Raw genomic sequence first — 25,348 nt, 5'->3', positions numbered from 1 at the left:
CGTAAAGTGCAGACAAATATGTGGTTAAAATTAACTTGAGAGGGTCTTTTATGGCTATCTGAGAGAGGTCTGATGGGTTCAGTGAGGTGGGCGCATGCATGGGGCCTCAGACACAAGGTTTTGGTAATGAAAGAGAGCGGTCAGGAACTTTTCAATATTTTCCAGCTTAAGTCAGTATTTCAGAGGATACCTTGATGCCTCTCTCCAGCCGGGGATTCCTCACCCTTCCTTCTTTCTGGACAACACCACCACAACCCGAGGGGCAGGAGCAAGGTCTAAGAACAAAGAAGGGCCCCCCAAATTCCCCCCCATGCTGGCAGAGGCCAGAGCCGAATCCATTGTTTATACCCCCCACCCGCCGCCCCCGCCCCCCCTTCCTTCCCCGGGGCAGAGGGAGCTCCAGGGCTATCACTCGTCCGGCGCAGGGCCATGCCCTTCCCTCCCCGACCGCAGAGTCCCGGGAACCCCACCAAGAAGCAGCTCTGCTGTGCCGAGGCAGCGTCGGGGGATCCTGGGGCGCCGGTGGAGGTGTGGGCTGTTCCTCAGGGCACCAGTGGATCCATCCTCATCTCCATCTCCATCCCCCTCCTCCTTCACTGCCTCCTGGGCTTCCTCCTCTCCTGTTGTCAGTTAGGGTTAGCTGATGCGAATGAACTTCTCCCTGCTCCCAATTTGTTAATATGGTGTATCACACAGATTGATTTGTGTATATTGATACACAATATAAATATTTTGCATCCCTGGGATAAATCCCACTTGATTATGGTGTATGATCCTTTTAATGTGTTGTTGGATTCTGTTTGCTAGTATTTTGTTGAGGATTTTTGCATCTATATTCATCAGTGATACTGGTCTGTAATTTTCTTATTTTGTACTATCTTTGTCTGGTTTTGGTATCAGGGTGATGGTGGCCTCATAGAATGAGTTTGGGAGTGTTCCTTCCTCTGCAATTTTTTGGAAGAGTTTGAGAAGGATAGGTGTTAGCTCTTCTCTAAATGTTTGGTAGAATTCACCTGTGAAGCCATCTGGTCCTGGACTTTTGTTTGTTGGAAGATTTTTAATCACATGTTCAATTTCATCACTTGTGATTTGTCTGTTCATATTTTCTGTTTCTTCCTGGTTCAGTCTTGGAAGGTTATACCTTTCTAAGACTTTGTCCATTTCTTCCAGGTTGTCCATTATTGGCATACAGTTGCTTGTAGTAGTCTCTTACGATGCTTTGTATTTCTGTGGTGTCTGTTGTAACTTCTCCTTTTTCATTTCTAATTTTATTGATTTGAGTCCTCTCCCTCTTTTTCTTGATGAGTCTGGCTAATGGCTTATCAATTTTGTTGTTTATCTTCTCAAAGAACCAGCTTTTAGTTTTATTGATCTTTCCTATTGTTTTCTTTGTTTCTATTTCATTTATTTCTGCTCTGATCTTTATGATTTCTTTTCTTCTACTAACTTTGGATTTTGTTTGTTCTTCTTTCTCTAGTTCCCTTAGGTGTAAGGTTAGATTGTTTATGTGACATTTTTCTTGTTTCTTGAGGTAGGCTTGTATTGCTATAAACTTCCCTCTTAGAACTGCTTTTGCTGCATCCCATAGGTTTTGGATCATCGTGTTTTCGTTGTAATTTGTCTCTAGGTATTTTTTGATTTCCTCTTTGATTTCTTCAGTGATCTCTTGGTTATTTAGTAACGTATTGCTTAACCTCCATGTGTTTGTGTTTTTTACGTTTTTTTCCTTATAATTGATTTCTAATCTCATAGCATTGTGGTCAGAAAAGATACTTGATATGATTTCAATTTTCTTAAATTTACCGAGGCTTAATTTGTGACCCAAGATGTGATCTATCCTGGAGAATGTTCCATGCACACTTGAGAAAAAAGTGTAATCTTCTGTTTTTGGATGGAATGTCCTATGAATATCAATTAAATCTATCTGGTATATTGTGTCATTTAAGGCTTGTGTTTCCTTATTTCCTGTTTGGATAATCTGTCCACTGGTGTAAGTGAGGCGTTAAAGTCCCCCACTATTATTGTGTTACGTCGATTTCCTCTTTTATAGCTGTTAGCAGTTGCCTTAGATATTGAGGTGCTCCTATGTTGGGTGCATATATATTTATAATTGTTATATCTTCTTCTTGGATTGATCCCTTGATCATTATGTAGTGTCCTTCCTTGTCTCTTTATTTAACATTCTTTATTTTAAAGTCTATTTTATCTGATATGAGTATTGCTACTCCAGCTTTCTTTTGATTTCCATTTGCATGGAATATCTTTTTCCATCCCCTCACTTTCAGTCTGTATGTGCCCCTAGGTCTGAAGTCGGTCTCTTGTAGACAGCATATATATGGGTCTTGTTTTTGTATCGATTCAGCGAGCCTGTGTCTTTTGGTTGGAGCATTTAATCCATTCACTTTTAAGGTAATTATCGATATATATGTTCCTATTACCATTTTCTTAATTGTTATGGGTTTGTTTTTGTAGGTCCTTTTATTCTCTTGTGTTTCCCACTTAGAGAAGTTCCTTTAGCATTTGTTGTAGAGCTGATTTTGAGGTGCTGAATTCTCTTAGCTTTTGCTTGTCTGTAAAGCTTTTGATTTCTCTGTTGAATCTGAATGAGATCCTTGCTGGGTAGAGTAATCTTGGTTGTAGGTTCTTCCCTTTCATCAGTTTAAGTATATCATGCCACTCCCTTCTGGCTTGTAGAGTTTCTGCTGAGAAATCAGCTGTTAACCTTATGGGAGTTCCCTTGTATGTTATTTGTTGTTTTCCCCTTGTTGCTTTCAATAATTTTTCTTTGTCTTAATTTTTGTCAATTTGATTACTATGTGTCTCGGCGTGTTTCTCCTTGGGTTTATCCTGCCTGGGACTCTCTGTGCTTCCTGGACTTGGTGGCTATTTCCTTTCCCATGTTAGGGAAGTTTTTGACTATAATCTCTTCAAATATTTTTGGGTCCTTTCTCTCTCTCTTCTCCTTCTAGGACCCCTATAATGTGAATGTTGTTGCATTTAATGTTGTCCCAGAGGTCTGTTAGGCTGTCTTCATTTCTTTTCATTCTTTTTTCTTTACTCTGTTCCACAGCAGTGAATTCCACCATTGTGTCTTCCAGGTCACTTATCCGTTCTTCTGTCTCAGTTATTCTGCTATTGATTCCTTCTAGTGTAGTTTTCATTTCAGTTATTATATTGTTCATCTCTGTTTGTTTGTTCTTTAATTCTTCTAGGTGTTTTTTCTTTAATTTTTCTAGGTCTTTATTAAACATTTCTTGCATCTTCTCGATCTTTGCCTCCATTCTTTTTCCGAGATCCTGGATCATCTTCACTATCATTATTCTGAGTTCTTTTTCTGGAAGGTTTCCTATCTCCACTTCATTTACTTTTTTTTCTGGGGTTTTATCTTTTTCCTTCATCTGGTACTTAGCCCTCTGCCTTTTCATCTTGTCTATCTTTTTGTGAATGTGGTTTTAGTTCCACACGTTGCAGGCTCGTAGTTCTTCTTGCTTCTGCTGTCTGCCCTTTGGTGGATGAGGCTATCTAAGAGGCTTGTGCAAGTTTCCTGATGGGAGGGACTGGTGGTGGGTAGAGCTGGCTGTTGCTCTGGTGGGCAGAGCTCAGTAAAACTTTAATCTGCTTATCTGCTAATGGGTGGGGCTGGGTTCCCTCCCCATTGGTTGTTTGGCCTGAGGTGACCCAACACTGGAGCCTACTTGGCTCTTTGGTTGGGCTAATGGTGGACTCCGGGAGGGCTCACACCAAGGAGTACTTCCCAGAACTTCTGCTTCCAGTGTCCTTGTCCTCACGGTGAGACACAGCCACCCCCCTCCTCTGAAGGAGACCCTCCAACACTAGCAGGTAGGTCTGGTTCAGTCTCCTGTGGGGTCACTCACTGCTCCTTCCCCTGGGTCCCAATGCGCACACTACTTTGTGTGTGCCCTGCAAGGGTGGAGTCTCTGTTTCCCCCAGTCCTGTCGAAGTCCTGCAATCAAATCCCACTAGCCTTTAAAGTCTGATTCTCTAGGAATTCCTCCTCCTGTTGCCAGACCCCCAGGTTGGGAAGCATGACGTGGGGCTCAGAACCTTCACTCCAGTGGATGGACTTCTGTGGTATGTGTTCTCCAGTTTGTGAGTCACCCACCCTGCAGTTATGGGATTTGATATTATTGTGATTGCGCCCCTCCTACCGTCTCACTGTGGCTTCTCCTTTGTCTTTGGATGTGGGGTATCTTTTTTGGTGAGTTCCAGTGTTTTCCTGTCAATGATTGTTCAGCAGTTAGTTGTGATTCCGGTGCTCTCGCAAGAGGGAGTGAGCACACATCCTTCTACTCCACCATCTTGAACCAATCTTCACTATTTTTTTAAAATGGTAACTTTATAATATATATATATTCTTATTTATTTTATTTATTTTTGGCTACGTTGGGTCTTCCTTGCTGCGTGCGGGCTTTCTCTAGTTGCAGCAAGCAGGGGCTGCTCTTCATTGCAGTACGCGAGCTTCTCATTGCGGTGGCTTCTCTTGTGGATCACAGGCTCTAGGTGCATGGGCTTCCGTAGTTGTGGCACACGGGGTCAGTAGTTATGGCTCATGGGCTGTAGAGTGCAGGCTCAGTAGTTGTGGCACACGGGCTTAGTTGCTCCATGGCATGTGGGATCTTCCCAGACCAGGGCTCAAACCCATGTCTCCTCCATTGGCAGGTGGACTCTTAACCACTGCGCCACCAGGGAAGTCCAAATCATAGTTATTTTCAATTGCTGGTCTGATCATTCCAACGTGTCTGCCACATCTGACTCTGGTTCTGTTGCTTGATGTGTCTCTTCAAATTTTTTTTTTTTGTTTTTTGCCTTCTAGTATGCCTAGTAACTCTTTTTTGAAAGCTGGATATGAGACATGAGGTACTGGGTAGAGGAGCTGTAATAAATAGGCATTTAGTAGTGCTGGCCAGGTGTGGAAAGTGAGAAGTGCTCTTTTGTCCTGTGGTCTATCTTTTAGTGAACTTGACAAGTTCACGCTGCCCAGTCTAGCCCACCTCTCTGGTGGGACAGGATGGCTAGAGGGGGCTGGAGTTAGGTGTCTCCCTCCCCCTAGGTCATTTAGGTTCTATAAAACCCCAATAGGTTCGCTGTGCTAAAACAGTTTCTTTTGAGGGCAGGCCTCCTAAGGAACAGTGCACTCTGGCTGCTTTTCCGCTCTCTCTAGCCGCAGAGATTTTCTCCAGCTGTACTGCGAGGACCGGGTACAGCTCCTAGAGGAAGAACTCAGAACTATGGGCACACCCTGCCAAAGCCGGGCTTCCCCGAAGTTCTTCACTCTTGGACCTGTCCACCCTGAGCCTCCAGCAACTGGTCAGTTACAGTTTAGCTTTTCCTGTGCTGGTACTGGCTTCACTGAGGTTTCTGCTTACAGGTTTCTACTCAGTTAGGTTGTGATTTTTTGTATTCACCTGTCTGTCTCTCTAAATTTTGGAGGCAGCAGTTTGCCCTGTGATCTCAGTTCTCAGATATATCTAAGAAGAGCTGTTGGTTTTCAGTTTGTTCACATTTTTACTTGTTAACATAGAATGGCTGCTTCCAAGCTCCTTATAGGCCAGACTGGAAAACAGAAGTCTCAGCTGTTTATTTTTTTCCTTTTGTTTTTCATTTGGTAGAAAAACAGTGTGACATTAAGAAAACATTTTAAATCTCCATAAGATGACCTGTCATGTTTTCAGTTATTTGCATTCTTTTCCAGTCTTTGTTCACATGCATGCATGTTTTACTTAGCTATTACCACTGTAAAAAGAGAAAAAGTTTTCACTATGTTTGTTGAGCATAGCTGTCTTTAAAATTTTTGCTTAATAGTCCACCTGGTTTGTATATATTTTCATAGCTTTCTTCATATTGGATGTTAGATATTGTTTGTTTCCAGCTTTCATCTATTGGGACTTATTCTTCAATTTTAGCTAGCATCCACTTACTAAACACTAAGTGCTTTACATCAGGTATTTTCACTCCAGCTTGTAGATGAAGAAGTTGAAGCTTCGTTGTGTTAAATAACTTATCCAAGCTCATATAATGAGTAAGTATCAGAGCCAGGATTTGCTTTTTTTTTTTTTTGGCTGTGCCACGCAGCATGAGGAATCTTACTTCCCCAATCAGGTATCAAACCCGTGCCCCCTGTGGTGGAAGTGTGGAGTCCTAACCACTGGACCACCAGGGAATTCCCAGATCCAGGATTTCAAATCAGACATTTTAAAATTCAAAAGCCCATATTCTTTACTTCCATAGTATGCTGTCATTTCAACTGACTTTTTTCTTATTTAAATGACTTCCTAAGATAAAGTCCCAGAAGAATACTGTTTGTGATTTATAATATGAATTATTAAACTTTTTTCCCCAATAAGAAAGTACTATTATTATCACTTTACTAGTTTATTTTTTCCCAAATTTAATATTCTAAAATAGTACAAGTTAATGTTTATTTTGTATATAAGTTCAAAGTTTTTCAACGTGTTTTTTTATGATTTGTTTTCTTCTTTAAATCTGTTCTTGTTTATTGCCTATTTATAAGTGTTGTCTTGACGTTTATATTTTGCATGTAAATTTTAATTTATCAATCTGTTTCTTCTATTATTTTAACTGCTTCAAATTTTAGAAAGTTGTTTCATCAAACCTCTGATAGCCAATTATAATTTATTCTAGTTTTCCTAACATTCAACATTTAACTCCTGATTTTGAGTTTGTTTTTGTATATGGTGTAAGGTGTTTAAACTTATTTACAAATTATTGTTCAGTCATCCCAGTATAACTTATTCAATCAAACTTTTCCTCTTGTTGTTCTGAGTGTGGTGGCATACAGAGAACTACCAGTAAGGCACACAAATAATTACCAGTCTGTCCAAAGCAGAAGAAAACAAAAATGCTCAGTGCCTCTAGGAAGAGAGGCGAAAGCAGAGATACTGACCATTTCTCTGCCATTTACCATGCCCTGCGTGGAGTCGGCCACGTTTGTGAGTAGGGCTAAGGTCACTCTCATTCTTGGTCATGTGCTGCCTTCTAACTGCGCTCTGGATCACCTACAACTTGTCACCTCCACAGGTACTCAGAGGGACAGCATCTAGACGCATTTGCTTGCTTTTTGCTGTTTCTCTCTTGGTGAGCTTGACTGTGCCTCTCCCCTGTAGATACTTCCTGGATCCTCCATAGGAGAAGGTGGCCTTCGGCATGTTTTCTCTAGTGCTGTGTTTTACCTTAGATTTTTTTGTTGTTTCTTTTACTCTTCCTACTATCATTCATTCTCAGTGTTTCCAGACTATCCTATTAGGGGTTGTTCTTTTGACTTGGGGACCACGGTTTCCTGGCTCTAATACCCATTCCATTGTCCTCCACAGTCTGCATGCAGGGCATCCTCACCATCTTGCTGGTCCTGTGATCTGGGTGTTTCAGTCCCGAGCACTGGCAGACAAGAACACAGAGGTGATGGGACGTGGTGTCGTGATGTTTGGCCCACCATGCCCTTAGAGTTGTTGTATCCACCATACACTTAATTCACAAAGAACCTTTGCATTGCCCCCACTTCTGAGCACATCTTCCCTGAAAAATTTGACCTGTGGTTCTAGGGCATCATATTTTCCATGCACTGGTTGTGTTTCTCCATGTCCAGTCTTCAGGTCCTCATTCCCTAGAAGGTGCTTCTTCTGATGACTCTAATTGAAGGTAGTCCAACAAAGAAATGGGGGAGAAATTTCCCAAGGGCTTTTTTTTTTTTTTTTTTTTGCGGTACGCGGGCCTCTCACTGTTGTGGCCTCTCCCATGGCGGAGCACAGGCTCCGGACGCGCAGGCTCAGCAGCCATGGCTCACGGGCCCAGCCACTCTGCGGCATGTGGGATCTTCCCAGACCAGGGCACAAACCCGTGTCCCCTGCATCGGCAGGCAGACTCTCAACCACTGCGCCACCAGGGAAGCCCTTCCCAAGGGCTTTGAAAGACAATTCTTTGCTGACACCCATGGAGTCTTACTTCAGAGACCCTGATGATAGTTCTAGAGGACTGAGAAGAGCAGGGTGGCTACAAATGCTCCCACTGTTCTTCTCTCCCAAGACTGATGGACAGCGAGGAAGCCTTCTCTGAGTGCTTTCCTTGCTCCCTTGGCCAAGGTCTACGAACCACAGTTTAAGACTTACTTCCTCAGCAATTCATTTTTGGCTCCCAAAGATTTCAGATAAGCTTTTGAGAAGAAATCTGATACACTTTTGCAGAATATAATTGGAAGATTTTTCAGATTACCTATAATGTATAATTATATTTATAAATAATTATGTTAAAATTTTAAAATTTATTTAAATTTATAAATATATTATACATTATTTACTTACTCATTTAATTCCTACATATTTCTTTATTCATCTCATGTAATTACCTAATGGAATATCTATCTCTTACCCCTGTTCTAGTCTTTTAAAATCAGGAACCTTATTTAAGCAAATGAAAACCAGTAACAACCTGGTTCTACAGTGATGTTCCTGTCAAGGCAAAGACAAGCACTGAGTCCTTTAACCCGCCTGGACCAGATTGTTTTGGGGACTTTTTCCCCCCCAGTTTGAGTATTTAAATACTTTGCTGGTCATTTCCACTAATGTGGTGGGAACACTTTGAAATCCGCCCACATTCTCTCAGCCCTTTTGTTGGAGAAGCACCTGGGATATAAAGGTGATGGTTCTGACTCATGTCTTTCTTTGACGTGAGGGGAAGATAGTGTCAGAATGTACCTGCCTTTACCCTCCAGCCCAGTGGCTCTGCAGGTGACCCCAGGCCAGGAATATCAGCACCACCATCACCTGGGAACTCATTAGAAAATGCATATTCGGGCTTCCCTGGTAGCGCAGTGGTTGAGGGTCCGCCTGCCTATGCAGGGGACACGGGTTCATGCCCCGGTCTGGGAAGATCCCACATGCCACGGAGCAGCTGGGCCCGTGAGCCATGGCCGCTGAGCCTGCACGTCCGGAGCCTGTGCTCCGCAACGGGAGAGGCCACAACAGTGAGAGGCCCGCGTACCGCAAAAAAAAAAAAAAAAAGAAAGAAACTGCATATTCTAGGGCCCTACCCTAGTTCTGCTGAGTGAAAACTTCTGGGCATGGGGTCCAGGGAACTGCATGTTCAAGCCCTTCAGGTGCCTCAGCGTCAGTGTCCCCATTTGAGAACCCCTGCTCTGGTCTGACCAACCAGTCTCTCCCTTGTGAGGGTACTTTGAATTTCTGTTGAATTCTGCTGCAGCTGCAATGAAGACACCACAGTGGTCTTTGAAGGTCTAACTGATAAATTACCCCCGTCTTGAACATGTACTGGGAGGGTTGGACCAGGAGACAGGAGAGTTGCTTTCCATTCTGTTCTCACCACTAACTAGTCCTGGAGGATTCCCTCTTCATGAAAATGGAATTTTACCATCTGCTTTCATTGCTTTATGTGACAGGAAGATAAAATCAAGCAGTGGATGTTAAAGTGGTTTGAAAACATTAACATGTAACATAAAATGCAACGTGGCAGCCATATAAAAATTTGTCCCTTTCGATCCTTTACCTCAACTAGATTTCCCTGTGAAGAGTGCTGTCGGTCTATGGATGGGTTGCATTGCTTTGCACACCCACTCACATCTATGGGGTGCACTGCTGTAAGAAATCACAGCAAATTTAGAACCTGTGAATATAGAAGATGAAATAAGTCCTAGGAACATGGCAAATAAAAAAATAGCTTTCATGAGACCCAAATCTTGGAAAATCAAATGTTGTCTAGTTTTTTCACTGTAAAAGCGTTAGGTGGGGAAAAAAGAAATAGATGAAGTGTTAGGAATGGAAAGGAGGAAAAAAACATCCATTTACTTCAGCGCAAATCCCCACGTGGGTAAGTGGTACTCCGTTGGCCCACAGGGTGGCAGTAGCGGACCTGGAGGGGGCTCTTCTTTGGAGCAGAGTCTCATGGGCGCTCTTTTCTGTCTGCACAACAAAGTGAAGAAAAGAGACTTCTTCCATTAAACACCTGTGCATTTCAGGGGGAAGTTTTGTCTTAAAGTATGAAGGTAATTTCCCATTTGAGGAAAAGAAAGGTGACATATTTAGGTTCAAGTGTCACGATTGCTCATTCGGTGTTCTAAGAGAAATTACTCCCGTCACCAGAAAGGGGCCCCAGTCCAAGGCCTGGTCCATGGTTACACTTTTGTATGTCACTCGCTTTTTGGAGATAACAGCTGGAATGTTTTTAAAAGAGAAATGACAATTTACCAGTTCAGCCAGGAGTTCCTGGTAATTTACTCACTGTTCCATGTAAGTTCAGCCTTGAACCTCAGCATCACCCTCAGTTGCCACCTGACACACCCCCCTGAGGCATCAGAGTCGTGGTGGTGGATGGTTTGCACGAAGCTGTTCAAGCTACAGCACTGTGGGGCTTTACATTTTTCCAGGGCCGGTCATGGACCACGTCACTAGGCGCAGAGGCAGAGAATAAGAGGCTTTCTGGGAAATAAAGGTCTCTCTGGGGTTTCTTTAAATTCAGATTATGTAAGTTAGATGGAGATGGGCATTTCTCCTGCTTATGTAAAAGGATCTAGACAAGGAAGTCACAAAACTCATGAGAATGGGTTTAGAACTATTTGGAACTTAACAGTATTTTTCATGGCATCCTGTCAGATACACGTAGAAACGTATACAGTGCTCTCTCCTGATGACTTAGCTGGTCCCTCAGCTTTGTTCCACAGGATATGACATTTCCTCTGCCAACTTCCCAATCATGGGGCTGTCATTCTCCTTCACAAGAGTGACAAGATCTCTTATTAAAACGATCAGTATGTCTATATATAAAATTTTAAGTGTAGATACCTGCCTCTGAAATTATCTTATTAAGAATACCTTCATAATAATCCTTTCATTTTATTGCAAAAGACACTATTGTAATAGCATGGCTAGGAAGGAAACATAGCTAATTTTCAAGGTGACTCATTTAGCAAGATGGAAAACAAAAGTTCCTTGTGTGTAAAAATATCTAGTGATTGACATGTTACCAAATTTCCACAAAATAGATTTCCATGTAATTTAAGACCTTGATTTCTTTTCCTCATAGATCATAAGAACCCTCCTGACCAGGATTAGTGTCAGGGGAACATGTTTCCTTACGAACTAAGAAGCAGAGGCTTCTGTAGGGCGGTGAGAAAAAACCTACCCCCACCCACGCCAGGCCCTCCCTGCCCCCTCCCCGTCTTTATGGCTCCTTCGTACTTATTGCCAAAGGACATGTTAGGTGCAGTCAGTTGGCAATGACAATGAGGTTAACGTCCCAATAAACCCATCGTAAGTTGAAAATATCATGGGTCAAAAATGCATTTGATGCACGCAGCCTCCCGGACATCCCAGCTCAGCCCCGCCCACCTCACCCGTGCTCAGAACACTCACATGAGCCTGCACGTGGGCAGAACCCTCTAACGCAAGGCTTAGTTTATAATAAAGGGTTGACTCTTTCATGGAGTTTATGGAATACTGCACTGAAAGGGAAAAACAGAATGGAGTGCGGGTCCGGATGGTTGTCAGTGTATCGGTTGCTCACCCCCGTGACTGGGGGCTGCAGCTGCCCTGCCCAGGATCAGAGAGAGGGTCGTACTGCACGCCGGACCCCCAGGGAAAGTCCACATTCTGAATTCTGAGCACGGTTTCCACTGAACGCATATGGCTTTCGCACCATCGTAAAGTCGAACCGTCATGAGTAGGGGGACGATCTGTGTTGATCGTGGCAGTTTCCGCATACATGGGGAGGGTCCACTCGGAAGGGCTAGGCGCCTTCACCGCTGGGTCCCCGACGCCTGCACCTCCATCTGGCACAGGCGGGTATCACGTGGACGTTGAAGTGAGCGCGCTCCCAGCCCTGCCGTCTCCCGCCCCCGCCTCGGTGGAGCTCAGGAAGCAGGATGTGGGAGCACACTGTCACCTCAGCCACGCCTTCACGCTGAGCCCTTCCTGGAGTTTAGACTCCCGTCAAATGCCTACGATGGAAGGAGGTTCGTAGCTAGCTTTTCAGACTGAGCGCACACCTCCAGCCACCATTCTGTTTATGGTCCAGGTCCTGCCCTGCTCTGCAGGTGGATCCCTTGCTGGATCGCCAAGAACCTCGTGACTCCCAGGGAGACCCCGGCCCCTCAGCCACTCGGTGAGCGCCATCCTGCGCCAGCAGCGGGTCACCTGCGCCCTTGCATCCTGTTGCCTGCCAGCACCCTCTGCTGCCATCCAGGCCTTTCAAAGCCCCTGCCACATAGAGAGGGAAAACCAGAACACCACTCTTCAGCAAGGGTGCACTCTGGTGCCTATTTTTATTTTAATGACTCATTCTCTCCTACCTCATGAGGCTTGCTTCTTTCAAGGGGGAATACCTGGCTGAATCTGCATAACCCCTTATTATTGACCTACCTCTGTTCACACAGAAATGATTGCCACTCACGGCTCTCCTACCAGGCTCTTTTTGTAAATAATCTAAATTTATTTTCTCAAAATAGAAAGAAAGGGGATATCTTGCTCGTTCCGCAATTTCCTTGTTTTGCTGGACTGCAAGGCCCTGAGATTTTATTTATTTATTTATTTATGGCTGCGTTGGGTCTTTCGTTGCTGCGCGCGGGCTTCAGTAGTTGTGGCACGTGGGCTCAGTAGTTGTGGCTTGCGGGCTCTAGAGCGCAGGCTCAGCAGTTGTGGCGCACAGGCTTAGTTGCTCCGCGGCATGTGGGATCTTCCCGGACCAGGGCTCGAACCCGTGTCCCCTGCATTGGCAGGCGGATTCTTAACCACCGCACCACCAGGGAAGCCCTCCCTGAGATTTAAACGAATGTTCTTTGTCCCCGCATCAGTGGCATGCAGCTCTTAGCTGAGGAAGGAGGACCGCGCAAACGCCGCTCTCAGCTCCAGGACCTCCTGACCTGCCCCCACTGGGTCCTGGCTCATGTGCTCCCACCACCACCCGGCCTTGTTTCCGCCCCCTTAGTGAGGCCATGGCCTTATACTGTAGAAATATTGCGAATTTGACTTTGAAGATGAAAGTTTTCCCCTCAAACCACTCCCCATTATCATCATTCTGAAACCAGAGCTGGAATGGGAAACCGATTTTGAGACTTTAAAAATTATTCCTTGCTGGGACCTGGAGACTGTCATACAGAGTGAAGTCAGAAAGAGAAAAACCAATATCGTATACTAACGCATATATGTGGAACCTAGAAAAATGGTACAGATGAACTGGTTTGCAGGGCAGAAATAGAGACACAGATGTAGAGAACAAACGTATGGACACCAAGGGGGGAAAGCGGGGCTGGGGGGATGAATTGGGAGATTGGGATTAACATATATACATTAATATGTATAAAATAGATACCTAATAAGAACCTGCTGTATAAAAAAATAAAATAAAATTCAAAAAAAATTATTCCTTGCTGGTCTTCAGAGGCAAAATTCAGATAAGAGAGCTTATCAGTTATACTTCTGTTTCTACTCAAAAGCTCATGGCCACTCACTCAAAGGCCTCTTGTTCTGACCTTCCAACACTGCTTACGGTGCCCCAGACTGAGGGCAGAGCACCCTGGAGCCTGGCATTTGGATGGAACATTTCTTCCCTGAGGAAAGAAGTGACAGTTTGAGACGGGGTGGGGTTGGGATGGAGAGCACTGCTCACCCTGAGAAGTACCTGAGTTGGCGGGGATTCTGACTGAGCACCCCGAGTCCGTGGTCTGCTGCTGAAAATAATTATGGTTGCTTTTGTTTCTGGAACTTTGAGAGAAAAAGAAATTTGTGGTGGCCCGGAGGGTCTGGATTTGAAATGCAAACACAGGGGTTCTGAGTCAGACTTGAGCAGGGTGGCATTTTGTCTTTAAAGAGCAGCAATGTGGTTCCTTGATTTGTCTCTGCTGTCTTGACATTTAGTTGGATTCCTGGGCAATTGGTCGGCCCGGGCACATCTCCATGGAGCAGGGGGCCTGGCCTTGGCACTGCCTGGCAAGTCTGTGTGCTTGGGGAGGGACTGTGGCTGGGAGGCCAAGCCGATTTTCAAGGCAGTACTGTGTGTAAAAACACCCAGTGACACATAACTTTTAGAAATTAAAATGCCTATCCTTGGGGAAAAAAGGCACACAGAAGTGTCATTGAAAGTTTACTTCTAATCTCTTACGGTAGGAGCTACAAAGCTGAGTTTACTTTCTAGAAAATTCTAGTTTATTTTCTAGAAAGTTGCATTTTATTATTGCAAAGGGATTTTATTTCCAAATGAGTATGGTTTTTTTGGGCAGGAGTTTTGGAGTCCCAGAGACAGAGGTTGAGAAGGTGATGGTGTGCAGTGGCAATTCTCAAGTTCAAGGAGGGGGAAAAAGTCATGCTTTGATGGGGAGACTTCTTTTTGACTGTCCATAAGCTGGCATTTAAGTAGAAGTCAGCAGTTTCTCTGCCCCAAGTTAAAGAATGTGGTGCTGGGTAAAGGGAGGCTTACGCTTTTTTTTTTTTTTTTTTTTGCGGTACGCGGGCCTCTCACTGTTGTGGCCTCTCCCGTTGCGGAGCACAGGCTCCGGACGCACAGGCCCAGCGGCCATGGCTCACGGGCCCAGCCGCTCCGCGGCATGTGGGATCCTCCCAGACCGGGGCACGAACCCGTGTCCCCTGCATGGGCAGGCGGACTCTCAACCACTGCACCACCAGGGAAGCCCTGCTTACGCTTTATATTCATTACTAACCAAAGAAAAGCAGGGAGAATTGTGATCCATCAGGTTTTATGGCTAAGATAGCCGAGCTGTATTATTAGGATCATGACAGTCACAGCTGGAATAGATGGCTGACCTGTAGTATGTTTGTGTGTACTGAAGGCAGGCGGTGGGTTGTGGAGTATGTCACAGAGTTATCTTAAATAATTAGAATAGTTATTATTGCCTAAATCTGAAGTGTGCAACTAGAAGAGTCCTGCTGGGGAAGCTAATCGTGGCAAACATTGGGTCTGTTGTGGAAATGTTCTAAAACCAGACTGCTAACACAGTGAGCCATTTTAAACGTAACTCGCTATGTGTTTGGAGAGAAACACATACCCTGTTATTAGGAACCTGAAACAAACTCTTTGAGCTGCAGCATCACAGCCGGTGGGTCTGATTGCCGGGATAAATAACTCATGGCTGCACAAGTCCCAGTCTTGGCGGGATTCTGGATTCAGTTGTTTTCTCCTTGCCCCATTACGTTCTAGATTGACGGTCCGCATTATGTCTGGAGCCAGCCGTCAGCTCGCTCTTTTCCTCTGCGGCTGTTGCGTGGCTGCCCTGGGGGCCCAGGCCGAGGAGCGCTGCCTGGCTGAGCGTCACCAGGCTGCCCAGTACGTGGCTGCCGTGTACGAGCACCGGTCCATCCTGAGCCCGAACCCGCTGGCTCTCACCAGCCGCAAGCAGGCCTTGGAGCTCATGAACCAGAACCTCGACATCTATGAAGAGCAAGTGACGATCGCGGCCCAAAAGGCAAGAAGTGCTCCCGGGTCAGCTTGTTTGCAGAGCACAGCAGATTAGCCCTTGGTGTTGCGTCCCCTCTGGGAAGTCAGCCGGGCCAGTAAAGATGAGCTGAATGAGTCAGTTGGCTGGAGTCCCGCTACTGAGAGGGTGGTCTGCAGCATCAGCAGACCCTCCAAGGTTGGGAGGAGTGCAGAATTTGGGGCCTGCCCTAGACTTGCTGAGTCAGAATGTACATTTTAGCAAGATTCCCCAGGTGATGCTTCCCCTCCAGCCTGGGAAGCCCAGGGCCAGGCACGTGGCGGTGCCAGAAGAATCGCTTGGTTGCTTGTAAACAAATGTGTGTGCCCGGCTCCCACGCCTGCAGAGTCAGCTGGGGAGCGCGCCGGGGCCCTGGGATTTTTTAAGGTTCCCCGGTGGATTCAGATGTGCAGAAACATCTGAAAGCCAGCAGGCACGATGGCCTCTCATGCTCTCGGAGGCTTTCAAGGATAACTAAAGTAGTAAGCGGCCCCAGAGCTGTGTTTGCTGCCTCCCGATGACGTGGGGCTCCTTTCTGGTCCCCGCGCCAGACCACTGAGCCCGAGAGCTCAGTCCAGACAGAACCCAGCCCAGCGGACAAAGGACGCCGGTGCCGCCTTTGTGAATGCTTCCTGCGCAGCCCCCTTTTCCTCTCCTGCCGGGAAGGGTGGGGCAGACGGGGAGGTGTGGGAGCCAGAAGTCTCTGTAGGAAAATGGCCTGCTGGGAGGGCAGTCTGGCCTTGAGCCCGGCGGGGGCGGGGGACCTGCCCGGCTGCTTGAGGAAGCCCCGCTCCGCCCTGCCCCCGGAGAGCAGAACGGCCTGCGTCTGAGTTCAGCGGACAGACCTGTGGTGCCTTCAGGTCCTGCCCAAACAGCCCCCGTCTCTGTTCAGTGTGGTCAGCACTGCCTGGACAACCACTGGCCATCGCTATCTTTGAAAATGTAACCTCTAGTACCTATACGTGTAACACCCAAATGTTGGAAGGGCGCTTAAAGGCCCGGTCCAGGTGTTCTGATGGGTGACACTGCTTTTTTTTTCCCAACCCGACGTCCAGCTTCCCCTGGACGCCTCCAGTGGCCCAGGACTCACTGTCCACTGGAGGACAGTGGGAACTTCTGGAAAGGGCTTCCTTTCCATGTGCAACAATCAGCCTCCCTGTAACTGCCACCCATCGTCCTGTCCTCCTAGCCAAACAGAACAGACTGAATCCCATCCCACACACGCCATCTTTCCCAGATCTGAGGACGGCCCCGGCATCTCTCCCAGGCTGTGTCTCTCCAGTCCCATCCACAGTTCCCTGAGAGTTGCGGTTCCAGCCCTGTCCCCCAAGACTTTCCGGGTTACGTCCGTGCCCTGAGCTGCATGCGGTTTTGTCAAAGGCGGGGCGGAGGAAACCTGCCACCATCCTCATTCTAGGCGTTGTCCCCAGAAGGAAAGCTTTTGGCAGCCACACCTTGCTGTGGGTTCATCAGGCGCTTGCTGTCAGCCACAGCTCCTGAGCCCTTTTCACACAGACACACACGCTGCTGTGGCTGTCCTGTACTTGTAAGGATAATTTATTTAACCCGAGAGCAAAGCCTCACATTTATGCCCTTACATTTCATCCTGGTGGGCTATTTGGGGATCTTTACTGACAGACATCCTGCATATCAGTTACCTTCACGTCATTCACACTTCTGGGACATACCTCGTTTGTGCCTACACTGAAGCCGGTGTAAAAACATCCCAGCCCGTGCCCGCAGGCCTCCTCCTGACACAGGTCCGTTCCCTGCACAGAGGTGTTGGCTTGCAGGCAGCTGAAATGTCACCCCCTTCTTCTCCATCCTGTCCACAAGACCATGCTAAGACACTTGGCAGATGCCGTACTGAAACGCAGAGACTGTGACTGCAGTCTTCCCCTGCATTTTAATCACCTGCCCCCAAATGAAACATGTTTTTCTTGAACCCATGCTGCCAGCAGGCATCATTCCTTCTCTGTCTGTGGTCCAGGAGCAGGTACAAAGCTGTTGATCCAGTCATTTTTAGGGCTTACAGACATCTCGGCTCCCCTACGTGGTTATATGTGTTAAAGTAACCTCTAACACAGGTTGATGCCATGCATGTGTCAAAGTTTTATATCAAACTTGCTATAAGGGCAGAGGTTCCTGCAGGCCAATTAAATGAGTTCTCTCATTTACAAGGAAGAAAAGGAGTTGCGCTTAAAAATATTAGGCTGGGTGGTCAGCTGGGTTGGCACCCGGAATTCCCCAGGAGTTCTTGAGCTCACTGGTCTGTCAGAAAATTGCTCAAGCCCTTTATCAGGAATGCAAATTCCTTCCTAGAATGGATGAGTAATCACATCAGACCCAAAGTTCTGTCCCGGCTCAAGTCTGAGTCCTCATTCTGGGCAGATGTATCTTCAGGAAATGCAGTTTAATTTGAATATTAATCTAATATGTATCCATAACTGTTACTGTCCATAGGAAACCATTCAGTGCTTTCAAAGTTGTGTTTTTAATAAAGGAAAACATGTGTCCAAGTATAATTTTCAAAAAGTTAGAAACATGACTCTTACACATAGAGAAGAATGGACATGTGTCAAAGCTCTTACTTAACTCATTAATTAACTCAGGAACCAGTAAGATGGTAAAGCTGGTTCAAAAGATAACTTGAGGAACAGATGTGAGTGTATCCGTCAGTCAAATAAATGTTGAAATGAATCTGCTAATAGATACAAAACGGGCTAATGTCCTACAGGGCAATAAAACTGTCATGGTTAGGGTGCTTTTATTAAATAGCAAAGTCAAACAGTGATACATTCACTAGATGAATAATCCTTGAGTGTGCTTGTCAGTACCCTGGTATATTGTAGAAAGATATACGTATACAAAGAATGTATACATAAATTCTTCGTCTTGCTTTATTTCCAAGTTTGTGATCATTTTTCTTTCTAACGTGCAATAAGATGACCAGCCTCGTATTCTGCTGGAGGGAGTGTACATTGCTGTAAGCTTTCTGGAAAGCTACTTGGCAACGTATATTAAGAATTTAAAAATGTTCATACACTTGACTCAGTATTTTCACTTATAAGGCTTTATTCTAAAGAAATAATCAGAGCCCCAGTCAAAGATTTGTGTACAACGCTCATTCAGGAAGTGTTTTGAGCACCCTGTACGCAGATGGTCACCACAGTTTTTTTATTACAAAAAGTTGGGAACAATTCAAATGCCCAATAACAGAGGATAAACTGTGGTGTCCTCTTAAATATAATCCAGCATATAATACAAGTGATATTTCTGAAGGTATCTTTGTAGTCTTGATGCTCTGTAGTGAGAGAGTCAAGATGGAAAACCATATGTTTATTATTGTATCAATTATACACGCACACACCTATACAGAGGGGGGAAAAAATGAAAAGAGGCAAGATGTTAACAGTAAATATCTTCATGATATAGGATTATGAATTATTCTTTTATGTTGTGTTTTCCAAATTTTCTACACTTAAACTTTTGAAAATTTTTTTATACCCAGGAAACAAATTATAAGGAGTTGGCAGTGCATTCCAGAAATAGTGACTCAAATTGCCTGTTATTTTAGATTATTCATGCCTGCTCTGCCATCCTCCTCCACCTTTCACTGTGGGGTGATGCTGCTCCAGGCTTAACATTTTCAGCCGAGCAAGTGGAGAGCGGCAGCCGAAGGGGCCCTGGTGCTGGGAGCTGAGGGCTGCCCTGTTGGTTTGGGTTTCCTCAGGTTGCTGCCACTGTCACAGGGAGCCTCGGGCTGTCACAGGCAAGGACCCCCAGTGTCTCCAGGTGTGGGAGAAGGCCTGTAGGGCGGTCAGGGCTCTGACGGGAGTCTCCTAACTCCCAGTGGGAGAAATGCAAGTTAGAGCAAGTCCTGGTTCCTATGCTGAAATCAGTGCACTTGACTTTCACCCACCAGCCCACTGGGGCCCATTAGAATCACGTGGGGACCTGTTGCCGGGACCCCACCCACAGTTGATAGAAGCAGACTTTTTAGGGATGGGCCCAAGCATCACTGCTAAACAAAGATTGTGTTTTCAGAAGTCCCCTGTGTGATTTAGAAGCACAATGAAGGTTGAAAACCACCCACCGGACTAGCGGTAGCACATCTGCTGAGCCTGATACTCAGGCCTGTTATAGTCGCCGCTCCATCTCCCATGGCACCGCCACCAACTCCAAACCCCTCCAAACTCACTTGTAACCTTCTTCCCTGGCCAGCCCTCAGTACGGTGCTGGTCCCTAGAAGACTTGGTCTTTCTTCCCTCAGAGTTAGGCCAAGTGAGACGGCTCCCCTAAGGCTCAGATCCCTGCCGAGCCCAGCTACCACGTCTGGACCTCTGTGGTTCCTGGTTCAGAGCAGCTGCAGGACGGCTGTCAGAGGAATGAAGGGGTGCTTCCTGTTATCTGTTAATGGACTATTTCTGATGTTTTGACTTGCAGGGTGTACAGATTATAGTGTTTCCAGAAGATGGCATCCATGGATTCAACTTTACAAGAACATCCATTTACCCATTTTTGGACTTCATGCCTTCTCCCCACTTGGTCAGGTGGAACCCATGCCTGGAGCCCCACCGATTCCATGACACGGAAGTATGTAAGGGGACCAGCCTTCCTCCTGGGTGGGAGGCTCACGGAGACGAACCAAGCCAGGGGCCAAGAGCCAGGACATGTTGAATGAGAGTGACAGGAGCCCTTAGGGGCCTGAGAACCAAACCCGAGCTCCCTGTGCCACAGTCATTCATTTAAAGAATGTCTGCTAGGGCTTCCCTGGTGGCGCAGTGGTTGAGAGTCTGCCTGCCGATGCAGGGGACGCGGGTTCGTGCCCCGGTCTGGGAAGATCCCACATGCCGCGGAGCGGCTGAGCCCGTGAGCCATGGCCGCTGAGCCTGCGCGTCCGGAGCCTGTGCTCCGCAACGGGAGAGGCCACAACAGTGAGAGGCCCGCGTACCACAAAAAAAAAAAAAAGAATGTCTGCTATTATGAGGCATTCACTCATCTGTGGATCGTTCTATTTGTTAATTATACAAGAAATGCATGAATATATGCTTCTACAACAAATCAAAGTTAAAAAAATGAAAGCCCACCTTCACCACACCCCATCCCTCATCCACCTCCCTTTCTAGACAAACTGCCATCAGTGCATCCACCTATATTCTTTTCTGTGCATCTCACAGATACTGACATCTTTATTTTTTAATTTTATTATTTTTACTGAAGTACAGTTGATTTACAATGTTGTGTTAATTTCTGCTGTACAGCAAAGTGATTCAATTATACTTACATATATTCACTATTTTTTATATTCTTTTCCATTATGGTTTATCACAGGATATTGAATATGGTTCCCTGTGCTATACAGTAGGACCTTGTTTATCTATTTTATATATAGTAGTTGGCATCTGCTAATCCCAAACTCTCAATTCATCCCTCCCCAGCCCCCCTTGGCAACCAGAAGTCTGTTCTTTATATCCGTGAGTCTCTTTCTGTTTCATAGATAAGTTCATTTGTGTATATTTTAGATTCCACATATAAATGATATCAAAGGTATTTGTCTTTCTCTTTCTGACTTAACGTCACTTAGTATGATAATCTCTAAGTCCATCCATGTTGCTGCAAATGACATTATTTCATTCTTTTTATGGTTGAGTAGTATTCCATTGTGTGTATGTATATATGTATATGTGTATATATCTATACACACATACCACATTTTCTTTATCCATTTGTCTGTCGATGGACATTTAGATTGTTTCCATGTCTTGGTTACTGTGAATAGTCTGCTGTGAACACAGGGATGCATGTTTCTTTTTGAATTATAGTTTTGTCTGGTTATATTTCCAGGACTGGGGTTGCTAGATCATGTGGTAGTTCTGTTTTTAGTTTTTTGAGGAACCTCCACACTGTTTTCCACAGTGGCTGCACCAATTTACATCCCCACTAACAGTGTAAGAGGGGTTCCTTTTCCTCCGCACTCTCTCCCGCATTTGTTATTTGTAGACTTTTTAATGATGGCCATTCTGACCAGTGTGAGGTGCTACCTCATTGTAGTCTTGATTTGCATTTCTCTAATAACTAGCAATGTTGAGCATCTTTTGATGTGCCTGTTGGCCATCTGTATGTCTTCTTTGGAGAAATGTCTGTTTAGGTCTTCTGCCCATTTTTCGATTGGGTTGTTTTTTTGTGGTTGAGTTGTGTGAGCTGTTTGTATATGTTGGAAATTGAGCCCTTGTCAGTCGCATCATTTGCAAATATTTTATCCTTGTCTGTAGGTTGTCTTCTCATTTTGTTTATGGTTTCCTTTGCTGTAGAAAAGCTTATAAAGTTTGAATAGGTCCCATTTGTGTATTTTTGCTTTTATTTCTGTTTCCTTGGGAGATTGACCTAAGAAAACAGTGGTACAATTTCTGTCAGAGAATGTTTTGCCTATGTTCTCTTTTAGGAGTTTTATGTGTCATGTCTTATATTTAAGTCTTTAAGCCATTTTGAGTTTATTTTTGTGTATGGTGTGAGGATGTGTTCTAACTTCATTGATTTACATGTGGCTGTCCAGCTTTCCTAACACCACTTGCTGAAGAGACTGTCTTTTCTCCATTGTATATTCTTGCCTCCTTTGTTGAAGATTAACTCACTGTAGATGTGTGGGTTTATTGCTGGGCTCTCTGTTCTTGTCCCATTGATCCATATGTTTGTTTTTGTGCCAAGACCACAATGTTTTGATTACTGTGGCTTTGTAGTATTGTCTGAAGTCTGGGAGGGTTATGCCTCCAGCTTTGTTCTTTTTCCTCAGGATTGCTTTGGCAATTCTGGGTCTTTTATGGTTCTATATAAATTTTAGGATTATTTGTTCTAGTTCTGTGAAAAAATGTCATGGGTAATTTGATAGGGATTGCATTAAGTCTGTAGATTGCTTTGGGTGGTATGGCCATTTTAACAATATTAATTCTTCCAATCCAAGAGCATGGGATATCTTTCCATTTCTTTCTTTTTTAAAAATTTTTTAAAAATTAATTTATTTATTTTTGGCTGTGTTTGGTCTTCGTTGCCACACATGGGCTTTCTCTAGTTGTGGCGAGCGGGGGCTACTCTTCGTTGTGGTGCACGGGCTTCTCATTGTAGTGGCTTCTCTTGTTGCAGAGCAAGGGCTCTAGGTGCGCAGGCTTCAGTAGTTGCAGCTCATGGGCTCAGTAGTTGTGGCTTGCAGGCTCTAGAGCAAGGCTCAGTAGTTGTGGCTCATGGGCTTAGTTGCTCTGCAGCGTGTGGGATCTTCCCGGACCAGGGCTCGAACCCATGTCCCCTGCATTGGCAGGTGGATTCATAAGCACTGCGCCACCTGGGAAGTCCCTCCATTTCTTTAAATCATCTTCAATTTCCTTTATTAATGTTTTATAGTTCTCAGCATATAAGTCTTTCACCTCCTTGGTCAGGTTTATTCCTAAGTCTTTTTTTTTTTTTTGGATGCACTTTTAAAAGGGATTTTTTTTTACATTCCCTTTCTGATAATTTATTTTTAGTGTACAGAAATGCAACTGATTTCTGTATGTTAATCTTGTATCCTGCTACCTGGCTGAATTCATTTATCAGTTCTAGTAGTTTTTGTGTGGAGTCTTTAGTGTTACTATAGATTGTATATATATAGTATCATGTCATCTGCACATAATGACAGTTTTACCTCTTACCTTCCAATTCGGATACCTTTTATTTCTTTTTCCTGTCTGATTGCTGTGGCTAGGACTTCCAGTACTATGTTGAATACAGGTGGTGAGAGTGGGCATCCCTGTCTTGTTCCAGATTTTAACGGGAAGGCTTTCAGCTTTTCACCTTTGAGTATTATATTGGCTGTGGGTTTGTCATAAAAAGCTTTTATTATGTTGAGATATGTTCCCTCTATACCAACTTTGGTGAGAGTTTTTTTCATGAATGGATGTTGAATTTTATCAAATGCTTTTTCTGCATCTATTGAGATGATCATGTTTTTTGTCTTTTGTTGATGTGATGTATCACATTGATTTGCATATATTGAACCATCCTTGTGACCCTGGGAGGAAGCCAACTTGGTTGTGGTGCATGATCTTTTTTATGTGTTGTTGGATACAGTTTGCTAATATTTTGTTGAGAGTTTTTGCATCTATATTCCTCAAAGATAATGGCCTGTAATTTTCTTACTTGGTAGTGGCTTCGTCTGGTTTTGGTATCAGGGTGATGGTGGCTTCATAGAATGTCTTTGTGAGTGGCCCCTCCTCTTCAATCTTTTGGAAGAGTTTGAGAAGGATCAGTATAAGTTATTTTTTGTATGTTTGGCAGAATTCCCCAGTGAAGCCATCTGGTCCTGGACTTTTGTTTGTAGGAAGTTTTCTTTTCTTTTTTTTTTATTACAGATACTATTTCACTTGTAGTGATCAGTCTGTTCAAATTATCTGTTTCTTCTTGATTCAGTTTTGGTGGGCTGTATGATTCTAGAAACTTGTCCATTTCTTCTAAGTTGTCCAATTTGTTGGCGTATAATTGTTCATAGTATTCTCTTATGGTTTTCTGTATTTCAGCAGTATTGATTGTTATTTCTCCTTTTTCATTTCGTATTTTGTTTATTTGAGTCCCCTCTCTTTTCTTCTTGGTGAGCCTGAGCAGAGGTTTGTTGATTTTGTTTACCCTTTCAAAGAACCAGCTCTTGGTTTTATTGATTTTTTTCTATTGTTTTTTAATCTCCATTTTATTCATTTCCTCTCTGATCTTTATTATTTCCTCCCTTCTGCTGACTTTAGGTTTTGTTTGCCCTTCTTTTTCTAATTCTTTTAGGTGGTAGGTTAGGTTGTTTCTTTGAGATTTTTCTTGTTTTTTGAGGAAGGCCTGTATCACTATGAACTTCCCTCTAAGAACTGCTTTTGCTGCATCCCATAGATTTTTGTATGGTTGTGTTTTCATTGTCATTTGCCTCAAGGTATTTTTAAATTTCTTCTTTGATTTCATTGTTGACCCATTGGTTTTTTAGTAGCATGTTGTTTAGTCTCCATGTAATTGTTTTTTTCTCATTTCTTTTTCTGTGGTTGATTTCTAGTTTCATGCCATTGTGGTCAGAAAAGATGCTTGAAATAATTTCTATCCTCTTAAATTTGTTGAGGCTTATTTTGTGCCCTAGTATGTGGTCAATCCTAGAGAGTGTTCCATGTGCACTCGAAAAGAATGCATTTTATTTTTATTGTCCTGAAAATATCAATTAAGTCCAACTGTTCGATTGTTTCATTTAGGATCTCTGTTGCCATATTGATTTTCTGTCTAGAAGATCTGTCCATTGATGTGAGTGGGGTGTTAAAGTCTCCTATTATTGTGCTCCTGTCAGTTTCTCCCTTTATGTCTGTATTTGTTTTATGTATTTGGCTGCTCCTGTATTGGGTGCATATATGTTGATGAGTGTAATATCGTCTTCTTGTATTGATCCTTTTGTCATTACATAGAGTCCTTCTTTATCTTTCTTTATGGCCCTTGTTTTAAAATCTGTTTTGTCTGATAGGAGTATTGTGACCCTTGTTTTCCTGTCATTTCTGTCTGCATGAAATATTTTTCCACCCCCTCACTTTCAACCTATGTGTGTCCTTTGCCCTAAAGTGAGTCTCTTGTAAGCAGCATATTGTAGGCTCTTGTTTTTATTTTTATTTTATTTTATTTTATTTTTTGTGGTATGCGGGCCTCTCACTGTTGTGGCCTCTCCTGTTGTGGAGCACAGGCTCCGGACGCGCAGGCTCAGCGGCCATGGCTCATGGGCCCAGCCGCTCCGCGGCATGTGGGATCTTCCCGGACTGGGGCACGAACCCGTGTCCCCTACATCGGCAGGAGGACTCTCAACCACTGCACCACCAGGGAAGCCCAGTAGGCTCTTGT

General features: G+C 44.4%; 1 protein-coding gene across 1 annotated transcript in view; it reads left to right on the top strand.

Annotated features, from left to right (window-relative positions):
* BTD (biotinidase) overlaps window positions 1-25,348 on the top strand; it is a 46,090-nt gene that overhangs the window by 15,825 nt on the left and 4,917 nt on the right. Inside the window, exons 2-3 of the mRNA XM_079705397.1 lie at window positions 15,196-15,460; window positions 19,916-20,065. Of these exons, the coding sequence (XP_079561523.1) occupies window positions 15,212-15,460; window positions 19,916-20,065 (399 nt within the window). The 5' untranslated portion in view covers window positions 15,196-15,211. The remainder of the gene's footprint in view (window positions 1-15,195; window positions 15,461-19,915; window positions 20,066-25,348) is intronic.

This window comes from Hyperoodon ampullatus (genome assembly GCF_949752795.1).
Source record: "Hyperoodon ampullatus genome assembly, chromosome: 5".
Taxonomy (NCBI): Eukaryota; Metazoa; Chordata; class Mammalia; order Artiodactyla; family Ziphiidae; genus Hyperoodon; species Hyperoodon ampullatus.
Note: the sequence above shows the minus strand (reverse complement) of the source record. Positions and strands in the feature narration are given on the sequence as shown.